General features: G+C 36.1%; 1 protein-coding gene across 8 annotated transcripts in view; it reads right to left on the bottom strand.

The window, feature by feature from the left end:
* TCF12 (transcription factor 12) overlaps positions 1-12915 on the bottom strand; it is a 372079-nt gene that overhangs the window by 38294 nt on the left and 320870 nt on the right. For all 8 annotated transcript variants that reach the window (XM_032417040.1, XM_032417042.1, XM_032417041.1 and 5 more), the window contains 4 exons: positions 9009-9114; positions 7830-7969; positions 7398-7542; positions 7010-7074 (listed from right to left, as the gene is read on the bottom strand). In XM_032417040.1, the coding sequence (XP_032272931.1) occupies positions 7010-7074; positions 7398-7542; positions 7830-7969; positions 9009-9114 (456 nt within the window). The remainder of the gene's footprint in view (positions 1-7009; positions 7075-7397; positions 7543-7829; positions 7970-9008; positions 9115-12915) is intronic.

Raw genomic sequence — 12915 nt, 5'->3', positions numbered from 1 at the left:
AAAAAGAAGAAAGCACTAATTGAATTGCAAGCAGCCAGAAAGCCTATTTTCCTTTGACTACAAATGGATATACCTACCTCAAAGAAAATACACCAATTTGTATAATGTTACTAAATTCTAATTGTAAATGCCTTTAATCACCAACTCTCTCCAAATAGCCAGATCTAGAAGTTGTATATTCAAGTTAAAAAGCCATTTTGGGAAAGCAAAACTATGGAGACTTCAAAAGACGTTATGGAAGGACTAGTAACAGGGAGGGTAGTATGTTGTATTAAGATCAATACTGTTGGTCTTAAAGTTAATTACCTTGTAAAAAATCAGGATGCACATGTGAAAATTAGCTAAAGGTCACATTTTTAGGAATAACTGATGCTAACTTTTATGAAATATGTCTTAACTATAACATTGGTAAGGGAGGGAAGAGTTGATAACATTGAGGGTGGGTGGATGAGCAGTGAGAAAAGTTTCAGTTTCATGCAAAACTTTATCATCAAATAGACCAACTCGCTGTAAAGATCACCAGCATGAAAGCATTGGAGAAACAGCACTGCCTCTCTGTCATACCTTGCTGGTTTTGTCGTGTTTCTTCATAGTGTTTACAGTGATCCTTAACCGTCTAAACTTGTTTACTTGTTTTATATCTGTCTCTTACCTTTTCTTGCAATAAAATGTATGCTCCAGGAGAGCTAGGACTTCGTCTTATTCAGACAAAATCTGAATTATACAGGATTTGCAGTAGCTTCAGATTCTACAACAGTGCTGGTAAATATATACTTGTTGAAAGAATGAATGATTATTATCCTTGCGAGAAGTTACTATTTGAGTATTACTTTTACATCACTGGATGTAATACTTAGGCTCCGTTTCTCTTTCATGCTTCCAGTTTCTTAATGTAGGTTTCTCTCAGAGCTCTAGTCTCGGTTTTCTTTTCTATTGACCTGTGTTCTATCCCTTGGTAATATCATTTCTGAAAGTATCAACTATGACATCTCTGTGAATGACATTTCTATGCTCATACTGGTTGCTGGACTTCTCCATCTGGACATACTCTTTCACTTCAAGCTCAATATGCCAAGCCAAACTTTGCATCACTGCCCCAAGCTTCCTACCCTCCCCGTCTCTACTCGTCTGTTTCCTCTACTTTGGCACCAGCATTCTCATGGTCACAAAATCCACTCTCTCTCCCCCGCCCCTTCTTCCCCCCCTCCACCCTTCCCACCACAGACTCCAATACCTGCAATTCTCTGTGTTTCTGGGATAGGAACACATCTTTCTCACCGCTGTGACACTACTTTAAACCTTTAGTAGAACTTATGGAGGAATTATTTAAGTCTTTCTATTTCTAGTTACTCCCTTGCTCCTTTTACCCCATATATAATTGCCTGAGCTATTGTCCCCAACCCGTTTTAAACAGTCAAATCCCATGCAGTACTTCCTGTTGCCTACTAAACAGAACAGAATGACATTTGATGTCTTCCATAATCTGGTCACAAAAATAGCTTTCTACCTTATAACCTACGTATAAACATTATATACCCTATAGTCCAAACAAAAGATGTATTTTTTTCATTTTCTGAACATAGCTTATCCTTTCAAAATGCCTATTTCTTAATTTCTCCATGATGGAATTCTACAACACATGATAGCCCAGCACAAATGTCACCTCCCCATTTACACTCATCTTCGCCTCCTTTATACTCTTAGAATAATTACACTTTTCTTGAGTCTTTTACTTCACAGTATATTCTACATGATCATTTTTTGTATACCTGTCATATCTTCTCTCCTTGACTGTAAGCTCTTTGAAGGCAGAGACGTTATAATGTTCTATATTGAATCCATCATTGCCTATCACTGTCTTATAAAGTAGGTGCTGAGTATTTATTTAAAAAAAAAACCTGGAGTAACTAAACTGCACTTGAAATCTGCTATAGCTACTTTTCAGTAAAAAGCAAGACTCAGTAGATGGTAGTATTTCTTAGTATTTATGTAATGGGGTTCAGTAACAGAAATACCAAAGGGGGTTAAAAGATCTTGTTATAAAGGTGAATTCATTTACAAATCAGTTTTATGGCATAAGCCTTGAGAACAATGATATGGTGATGTTCCGCGAATATTTCTGAGAATTACTGTTGATGTATTAAGCTGTCCATACCACATTGTTAGGCAGGCGTGAGTTTTTGAGGGTATAAATAGACTATCAAGACAATCAAATGAAGGCTTTAAAAAAAAATCACTGTAAAAACACATATCAAATATAAAATGTATCAAGTGTAAAAATATATAATTTTGGTGTTTTTTTCAAAAACAGCTTCTCCAGGGCGCCTGGGTGGCTCAGTTGGTTAAGCAACTGCCTTTGGCTCAGGTCATGATCCTGGAGTCCCAGGATCGAGTCCCGCATCGGGCTCCCTGCTCGGCAGGGAGTCTGCTTCTCCCTCTGACCCTCCTCCCTCTCTCATGCTCTGTCTCTCATTCTCTCTCTCTCAAATAAATAAATAAAATCTTTAAAAAAAACCAAAAAAACCCAGCTTCTCCATTTGTATAATAAAAGGCATTTTCTCCACTCACCCATCACATTGTCTAGTTCTCCTTTGCCCTAAATTAAAGTGATGACAGACAGAATTGTTATTAATACCTTTCCTGAACTGACAGATAGCCTGGCAAATTATAGGACTTTTCTTGTCCCTTCTACTTTCATAAAAAAGAGTGGGTGTGTGGGGGACGCCTGGGTGGCTCAGTCAGTTAAGCGTCTGCCTTTGGCTCAGGTCATGATCCCAGGGTCCTGGAATCGAGTCCCACATCAGGCTCCTTGCTCAGTGGGGAGCCTGCTTCTCCCTCTGCCTGCCACTCCCCCCTGCTTGTGTGCTCTCTCTCTTTCTGACAAATAAAATCTTTAAAAAAAAGAATGGGTACGTGGGGAGAGGAGGAGTAACACATTATAAAAACAAGGTAATACAGCCTTTCAGAACACAGATCATTTCATTAAACTTCACCTCTGTATGTTTCTTCTATCACCGAATCACATACAAGTTAAACTTATTCTATAGAAATTGTCGTTACTTTAAGAAATTCTAAAATTAGACTTTATTTGACAAAGAGCATTCTAAATCAGGATTTCATTACTTCTTGTACGTTCTGACCTTAAAGAACTCCTACACTGATGTTTGAAAGAAAAAAAAAAAAAAAGAAAAAGAAAAAAGTCACTTAAAAAATGGGGATGGGAGTGATTTAGAATGTAAAGCATAAACACAAAGTAAGAACTCATTCTGCATGCAGTCCATGGTCCTCATACTGTTAAATGACCAATGATGAATAACTCCCAATACCTTCTGCCAGGCTTAAACGGTAATATGCCTCATTTTACTGCAACAAATGAGGCTCCTCCTCCTATCAGTCATGGTCCATTCCAATCAGCAGGGTGCCAATAAGCCAGAAGCTAATGAAAAGGGCCTCAGACAAAAAAGAAACAATGAAGGGCTCCCAAGCCCAACCTTGGAACTGTGAGCCCAATTTTTTAAACACTACAGTGCACATTTCAGTTAATCTTTATTATGCTAATGTTATTGAGTCTAAGGAACAAAGAAACTTATTTCATGAATTACTTTTAAACGTCAACTTCCCTGAATTTTCTTTTCTTTTGTTAGAGACTACTGACCATTTAACTATCCAGATTAAAACACACACACACACACACACACACACACACACACACACACTCTCTCTCTCTCTCCCCCCCCCCCCTTTCTCTCCTTTGCTTGGAGGTAGAAATCAAAACATAAATTATCACAAAGAAGTCTGATATAATCAACAAAGTTAAACAGTCCTCTTGTTTGATCTCCTCTAAATTAAAGACCAAGTGTTTTGATATGGTATTAGGCACTGAAATAAACCAGATGTTTCTTCCTCTATATAACTCTCCATGGGCACAATCTTAAAGGGTTATTGTCTGGCAAATGTTCAGGGAAACACATTAAAAATGGCACGAATACCCAGATTTTCCTTTCCTTCTATCTACCCTAGTTTATTATCTAAACTAATGCATAATCCACAGGGCTTTGGGAACTTTGTGTAAATACTTTCATGTACAATTCTCTTTCTAGCTATCCTGAGATTAAGACCACAATTATCCCGGCTTAAACCTAAAATAAAGGAACCTTTGCAAATGCATTATCTGGCCTTACATGTTTAATCACAGTATTCTGTGTGCTCTTTAATACCTAAACTAAAGAACAAAGGTTGTACCCTGTGATGTTTCACACATGAAAGACCTTCTAAGACATGTATCAGACGACTAGGGAGCTAGAAATAACTTCTAATGACAATAGCATAGTGTTTTCTCCATCTAAAACTAGATGCTATATTAAAAATGTCATATTCTAAAGAACCTAAAATTTCAAAATACCCATGGTCACCATTTCCAAAGATCTGTAATACCTGACATAAAATTCTGATATGAATGTTAGACTCTCAAATGCAATCCTCAGAAAATTCCTTCTCCTCATCGCTTCTAATCCTTCCTACCCCCCATGTAATGTTTTTGTTTTTCAGTACATTCTGTGAGCACTAAAGTGAATGTGAGTCGGTAACGGAAGTTAGAGAAAGAATGTGTTTTGGGGAGGTGTCTGGTGGGGAGGGGGCAGCAGATGGGTTGAAGGAAGGGATTTCAACTGTGCAGACTATGGCATGCAGTGATGGAGCAGATGGAATGCATCACCGTCAGCTATGACAGAAGTGATTTATGGAATGACCTGGCTGCTCCTGCCTAGTAACAACACAGGATGACAGAGCTGAGTTTCCATGACAACCAAAGCCCACCCACTAACTAGATTAAACATTCTTCCCTGGCTTCCACTCATGGAGAATTTGGATTTTTTTTTTTCCCTAATGCCAACTGGTTTGGCTACTATGCTGGTCATAATATGGGAAACAGTCAACTATGAGAAGGGTAACTGAAAGGGAGCTTGAAGGACAACCATTGAGAATATCACAAATTCTTGCCTGCCTACCTGCCAAGGTTCCTTTACAGAAGTTTTCCTTGCATAAAATAAACAAAAGACTTTTGAGAAAAAAGCCCCCAAAATGCAGTTTGTATTTTTTAAAGTTGACTAGAATTGAAAGTTCAACGTTGTCCTCCTACATGTGAAATATCTGCTACTGGATTCTTTCAGAATCAACAGAAAATATGGTAAGCCAGTCAAATTCCTGGGAGGCACTCAGATTTAATATTATAGAATAATTTTATTTCTAAGCAGGTAGTTTTCATCAGGTGGGAATAAGTCCAGAAAATGTAGGACCACTTCCTTTAATCCTCAACACCCTGTAAAACTGCAGTCACTGTAGCATTTCTCTTTCTGGAGAAACAGTAGTGAAGATAGTTGGATCCAGGTTCTTACCTAATATATATGGGCTTTACCCTTCCTAGCTTGGTGATCCCTAGGACAAACTACTTAATCTTTCTGAGCTGAAGTTACTTAACCTTTTAAACTTTAGTTCCTCATCTGTAATGTGAGGATAATAATGCCAACCTCGCAGGGTTTTCTAGAGGATTAAATGAAACAAAGCACGTAAATTCTTAGTGTAATACCCGGTACCTAGTAAACATTCAAATTATAGGTGATATTCTTGTGGGCTTTGTTCTTATCTTCACTATTTTTGTCATATGATGTGAGGCTGAATTCAACAAGCAGTTACTGAGCTCTATTTTTTGTGGGGTGCTCCACTATGTGGTAGATGAGTTTGCCTTGGCTTTATTTCTCAAGGAACTTGTAGTGGGATGCAGAGAAAGGTTTATTTACAGAAACTATATACAAAGAGGTTTATCTCCTTAAATGTTCAATGGCTGTTTCCTCTACTCACAGGTTAAGTGGTCTGCCTTCCCCAGGAACAGCAGTAAATGTGTCTGATAGAGTTAACTGCACTTCATAGAAAATGTAAGACAACTCTGTGGGAATTCTGAGAGGCATACCATTCAAGGAGAAAAAAAAGAAAAGAAAGAAAAAGCCTAAGGAGAAAATTCAGAAAGTACAAAGCAGAAGTGCCTCTTTTAAACAATGAGATTTGGAGTCTTTGTGAATTACTGGTAAATGCTCTCCCAAAAAAATTCTGAAAGAAGGGATTTCAGTTTTAATGTTTTAAGGATCAGCTACTAAAACAATCATTGCTTTGTCATTAATGTCCTGATATGATATAAATTAGCTGCTCAAGAAAATACTATGGGATGCCTTGAAATCAGTTCTACTCATGTTAGCATGAGTTCTTTTTTTTTTTTTTAAAGATTTTATTTATTTATTTGACAGAGAGAGAGAGCACATGAGAGGGGGGAGGGTCAGAGGGAGAAGCAGACTCCCTGCTGAGCAGGGAGCCCGATGCGGGACTCGATCCCGGGACTCCAGGATCATGACCTGAGCCGAAGGCAGTCGCTTAACCAACTGAGCCACCCAGGCGCCCTAGGATGAGTTCTTCAATGAATCTGGATTTTTTAGGGGAAGACTCTCCTATTTCTTGAATGAATCAGTTGCAGATGATTATTTTTCCTTTTAAAAAATATGTAAAATGCTTTCTGTCTTAGAAAAATTTCTTACTGAAGATACTTTCTTCTGTGGACCAGAAGAATAACGGAGTTTTCTTGGTTCCATTTGACTTACTTAAATGGGCAACTCATTAAGTATGTATTTAAAACTAATAAATAGATTTAACAATTAATCTCAGTAATTTTTGCTTTAGACCTAAAAATACCCAAATTTCTCTTCTTTCTATCTATGTCTGTTCCATTAAGTCAAAGACATATTTAAATTGAAGTTAGAAGGACAGGTCTTGTGGGAATGGGGTGGCAAGGTGTTCTGAGTTATTTTAAGGGCAACAAGAATCAATACACGCTGAGAATAGTTCCAACGGAGATATGAAGTTGATTGTTTTGTAACTACACCCTTTAACTATGACATGTACTGTCCACAAAATAGAATCAGCAGTGTAAAATTCATTCAGCAGAATAGGTAAAATCAATACTCACAGATGCCAAAGCCTTTCCAAGTGCATCACCTGTCTGTGAGCTTCCAGCAGCAGTCCCTCTGGTTCCTGAATATTTCAGGTAGAAAACAAATCAAGAATTTTAGCAGGCAGGATGCTTTTTTTTTTTTTTTAGCATTCTGCCATGATTTCAAGGGTGTTCTCTATCATTATCTCACCCACTGCAGCAAATATTGTGTGTGTGTTACACTTAATAAGCTAAGTTAAAGATGGGTTCGGTACCAGTTTCTACATTAATGAAAATTAAAAAGTTTTTCTTCCTTTCTTTCACTTTAAAATTCAATACTAAAAAATATATTGAAAGATGTGGGGTTCATTGAAAATCCCCAAAGTAGGTTTTAGGGAGTTTTGCCAACCCAAAAAAAGCTTACCTAGAATGCTATCTGATCCATTGATGGGAGGAGTGTGTGAGGCAGCAACATAAGGCGAACTGCTGGTACTGCCACGATGGAAGCTAGACATTGGTGGGAGACTCGTGTTTATGTCTGTTGGTGAAACTGAGTGTGGAGGATAGCTCTAGAGAAAGGGGGAAAGAGACATGATCTATTAAATACATTTTCTGAATAATATGCACATATAACTGGACAACTACTATAACAGGTCAGAAAGAATATTACAAGTTAGCAGCTGAAGAGCACTACTACTGTCATTTACTTTTTAAAAAGGCATGCTAAAGGCCGTGAGCCTAGAAGTATTTCAAATGTCACAAGTTTTGGCAGAATCAAATCTTACACTTGTAATCCAAAGAGAAACACAAGTGAGGACCAAGTGCTGCTGCACCCTAGCCACATGTTAGAGCCTACCAAGCGGTCATGTGAATGAAGGCTGCCGTAACTACTGGATTGAGACATGTGGGAAGTGGAGGTCCCCAGAATTCCACCAAAACCAGGCTGGCTCATCCCATTTGATGAACTCCAAAGGTCAGAAGAATTGTGGGTCCCATCTAAGACGAAAAGAGAAATATAAAATTGTCCTTAGCTAAAATTTTTTATTTTGATGATGCCGTAAGAATTCAAAAGGATACCCTCCGGATACTTTTTCCCCTCCCCTTTCCAAGCCAGTCTTCTATCTAGTTTTCTTCCCTCAATTACTGTTTAAAAAGAGAGAATAAAGCTCTAAAGTTAGAGGGGGAAAAAAAGTAATCCAAACTGCAGTAGGTAGGTTGTTATAAAAATCCTTCGAAGATTTAAATTCATATCAAAGAGGATAATAAAAATCTCAAATTTGGGGATGGGTTGGATTTAATTTTGGTTAAATGGTATAACCATAAATATACCCAAAAATTCTTTATAACAAGCAATGTACATTATATCAAACTTTCTGAAACTGTGGAATAAAGAAGTTTCTCTAATAGTAAACGTTAAGTAATTTATCAATGACTATATTATAGTCAGCCTTCAAATGAAATGTGTTAGCAATGACTTCACTTACCAGTGTAAAGTCAAGGAAGCGTTTATGTAGTGATTTATTGCTCCCATAGTATATGCTTCCCATAGTCCAAAACCATAGGAGACCAAATAAAAATTATTTGCTAGACATGAATTAAAGGAAATGCAACACTTTTTCACTCTTAACAAGTCTTATTCTGTTCTTTGATTTTCACTATTTATATTGATCATTCTAGGGGTGATAAGAGTCTGTAATTTAAATAAGAAACTAGAGTTGTTAATATCTTTCATTTGTTTCAGTTCTAAAATGAGAAAGAGCAGCTCTACTCATTTTTCTCAACTGAAGTCCTTTTTAAGTTTGATCAATACTAGATGGGACACTCCAATGGTTTGTTGGATAGTCCAACTATATTGCAGTCAGCAATAAATAGCATTAGAAATTTTAGACCTAAATTTTAATTTATTTTGGCCAAAAATACCTAGAAATAATAACTGAATTCCTGTGTAGGTTTTCTCTTTCCTCACAATCTTAAATATTAGCTAATATACAACAGATAACTGCTGTAGGATTGACAACTATTTAGCAGTACTTACCTTGCATAAAGAAAGTGCTAGCAAACATACTGGTTGGTGGCTTGGGAGATGGATAACTAGGAGATTCACGGTTGAAATCATCTGAATTTGGGGATGGTGCATACACCTTAAAATTAAACAGGAAATTTAATTAAAATGTAAATGACTATCATATATATCACTTATGTAAAATGAGTGTTACATTTCATAAAGGGCCTAAAAAGTCCTAGCTAGTATCTATAAAGGGCTGCCACAAATCCAAAGAAACTAAATCCACATATATAAATCTAACTTGGTTACTATCTACGTATTTGTTTTCAGCTGATTACTTGAGAAAAATACTACTCCAAATATCCCCATAATGCATTTTTGTGTGACAATTATACCAGGTGGTTGAATAAAGTCATAAATGTTGACTTTGCTTACAAAACACAAATCCATATAAGCTCATGATTCAAAATGTGGTGGTGGAAACAGTGTCTTTTGAATACAGCATGAAATAAATTTTGGGTTCATAAGATTCATTCTTTTCACTGTTACAAGATTTATTAAAATCACAACGAGTTAGATTAAAGGTTACTATACTTTGTTATTATTAAAGGATAACCATAAAAGGCACACTGCAAGTTTTCAGAAACTTGCTTAACTTAGTAGGGTTAGCAAATTTAAAACCAAATTCTGCTGAGGGGTCCTAATTTCAAGTACACTTTTAAGTCTGGCACAGCTTTAAGAAAAATCTTATTTAGGGGTGCCTAGGTGGCTCAGTCAGTTGAGAGTCTGACTCCCGGTTTCACTTAGGTCATGATCTCAGGATCATGGGATCAAGCCCAGTGCTGGGCTCTGCACTAAGTGCAGAGTTTGCTTGAGATTCTCTCTCTCCTCCCTCTGTCCCTCCCTCTACTCCTTTGAGCAGGCGTGTTCTCTCTCTCTCTCTCTAAAATAAAATAAAATCTTAAAAAAAAAAAAAGAAAAATCTCAATTTGTCAGAGCAGTATTAATTTCCTTTGGTAAACCCTTGCTTCAGATAAGCAAACTATGAACATTTTGAATTGGCAAATGGCCAACATTGCCATTTTTCTGTAAAACTAAATGGGGAGCTAAATAACCTTAATAATCAAAACCATTCACATGATGATTACTACAGTCAAGAAGGAAAACAAATAAACAATTAAGGTAATGCACACTCTGTAAAAGCAAAAGTAAACCAAGGGTCAGGAAGAATGGAAAGGTGTCCTATTGTGAACAGTGTAGGACACATATTTCTTTTGTTTAGTTAGATAAGGGTACATCCATTAAATGTCATTCCAAATAAAAATCCTAAGTATTCACTTAAGTGGAAGAAAGTAGCTACCTTTTTAAAATTATGGGAGCATGTATAAAAAATCATACACATATTTTTGGCATAAGCATAGAAAATTTCTGGGATTACACATAAGAAACTTGGTGGTTACACCTCTGGACTTACAATTGGGAGGGAAGACATTTATTTTATGTTCTTCCACATAGTCTGGTATTTTATCCTGAGCATATCTATGCACTAATAAAAGAGTTGAGGAAGCACACACTGAGATTAAAATGTGCGCCAAAATTTTATTTACATAAACTATCATTTATATTCATTTATTCTTCCTCTGAGGCATTAACTAACTATAAAGACTCTTGACAAATTACCTAAGCTTCCAAGACTCAATTTCCTCATTGGTAAGATGGTGCTAACAGTACTTGCATCAGGGGGTTGATGGGAAAATCAGATGAGATAATACATATACAATGCTTAGCACAGTAAGCACTAAGTATTAGCTAATAGTATCTCAATCATCTTTCTGTCATTCTTGTAGAAGCTGTTATTCTACAAAATATTGCCCTTGTTCAGTTCCTGAATGCAGTTCTTACAGTTTTTGTCTGCATAATCCTACTTATAAATATAACTCATGCTAAATAAAAGATTGAAAAGTTTATTTTTACTTTTCTTGCTAGTCGGTTTCATACCAGCACAGGTGTTTCTTTTCAATGGATGGACATTTAGGTTAGTTTCCTCTCCCATCCCAGAGGTAAAGACTACACACCTGTGGTGCCTGAGAAGTTTGAGACAAGATGGATTCCTAAGAACTACCTAGAAAGACTGTAGATAAAGGAATATGGCAGATAAAATGTGTTTTCTTCCCCATTACAGATATTAAATGTATTTTTCTAGTTTAGCGCTATTACATAAGATAGTGTCACAGTGAAATAATTGGGTATACACAAATGTGTTTTGAATGCTGATGGGCAGGAAAAGTTTTCAGGAAAGGAATTTTGCACTTTCTTCTTTAATCAAGTGTCAGTATCTAAACTTAGCCACAGCTAGATGTCCTCTGTCCCCTTTATACAAAGATTTTTCCAAACTAGGCTGAAACTACAATGAAGAATAAAGTAAATCCAAGACCCAGCAAGAAAATACATATGAGAATAAAATTTAGAAGACAGCATTAGAACATATGCTTCTTGTCACAAATGCTTATTTTATTTACTATATACACCATCACTTGATCTCAAAGTATGAAACACAAAATTCTCTAATTCTATCCAGGTTATAGATTGAAATAGTATGTAAGCCTCCAACTTATGAAAAAAACTCCAGTTTTGATGTGTCATCTCACACACACAAAAATCTACATAATTTGTCAATTAAATGTATAATTTGTCAATTTATATTTATTTATCCTTATTCCCATTCAATTCACTGTATTCCATACATAATATACTTACACTTTAAAAAATTCTAAATGTTTGCAATTATAAAAGCAATTAAAGGATAAACCTGACTGTACTGACTTACAAATCACAGTTAAATAAAGGAGAATATGCTGATCATATAATGGTTAATGATTGCTGTCATGCAAAACAAGAAAACCAAGATAAACCACACAAAGCAGAAGAGACTAGCCTATTCGTATGTAAAAATTTTAAGCTGTATGCAAAAAACAGGGCTCATTTTAGAGGTAAAGTTGTTTTTAATGTTAGTCTTTATAAACAGAGTTTGAAAAAGAATAAATGGACTTTTAAAAGATAGATCTTATAAATGAAAATGGTGAAAACTCTAAGCTATTAAAAGTTTATCATTTATTTACTAACGTAAGTTCAAAGTTTTTAATCATAATAAAAATGTTTTGAAAAACGTGGTTCTCAAAGAGGCCCATCTAACAGCATTTCTAACACCAGCCAAATAACTTTACTTTTGGTATCTTAACCATAGCTTGCAAAAACATAGATGCAATGTTATGAAGCAGCAGTTGCGCCAGTCTCAATTTCTCAGATCAAAGAGTTCTTGCGGCAAAGCGCAACTGATGTGGTCTCAAAGACTTTATTAACTCCAGATGTAGGGAAATAGTCAGCCAATTCCACAAAAAGAGCAAGTCTCTTTTAGTTACAATCAGTACTGGCCACAAATTAAAACCAGACTGCTTATGTCATCTGATCACCTGCACATAGATGCCAGTTTTTTTTTCTCCTAGTTAATGATCTAATCAGACGTTTACATCTTAAGTATGATTTTGTATCACAACAAACAATCTTAAAATTAAGAGAAAGGAATATATATGCTTTAAGATGATTAAAATCTACCAGGAATCAAACTATTTAAAAGAGAAATAGAGGGGCGCCTCGCTGGCTCAGTTGGTAGAGCTTGAGACTCTTGATCTCCGGGTTGTGAGTTCGAGCCCCACGTTGGGTCTAGAGATTACTTAAAAAAAATAAAATCTTAGAAAAAGGTACAGTTAAGTAATTTAAGATATTGCAGTAAAATGTAGTCAATATTTAGAACTTTTCTTTAGAATTCTAACTTCCATTTCAGAATGTCAGGCTCACAATTGTTATCATGGGACTGTCTTCTTCTTTCCCAAGCACTTACATTTTATCCTCTAGGCGTGGTGATGAGAGAAATTTTGAG

Source organism: Phoca vitulina, unplaced genomic scaffold, assembly GCF_004348235.1.
Source record: "Phoca vitulina isolate PV1807 unplaced genomic scaffold, GSC_HSeal_1.0 scaffold20, whole genome shotgun sequence".
Classification (NCBI taxonomy): Eukaryota; Metazoa; Chordata; class Mammalia; order Carnivora; family Phocidae; genus Phoca; species Phoca vitulina.
Note: the sequence above shows the minus strand (reverse complement) of the source record. Positions and strands in the feature narration are given on the sequence as shown.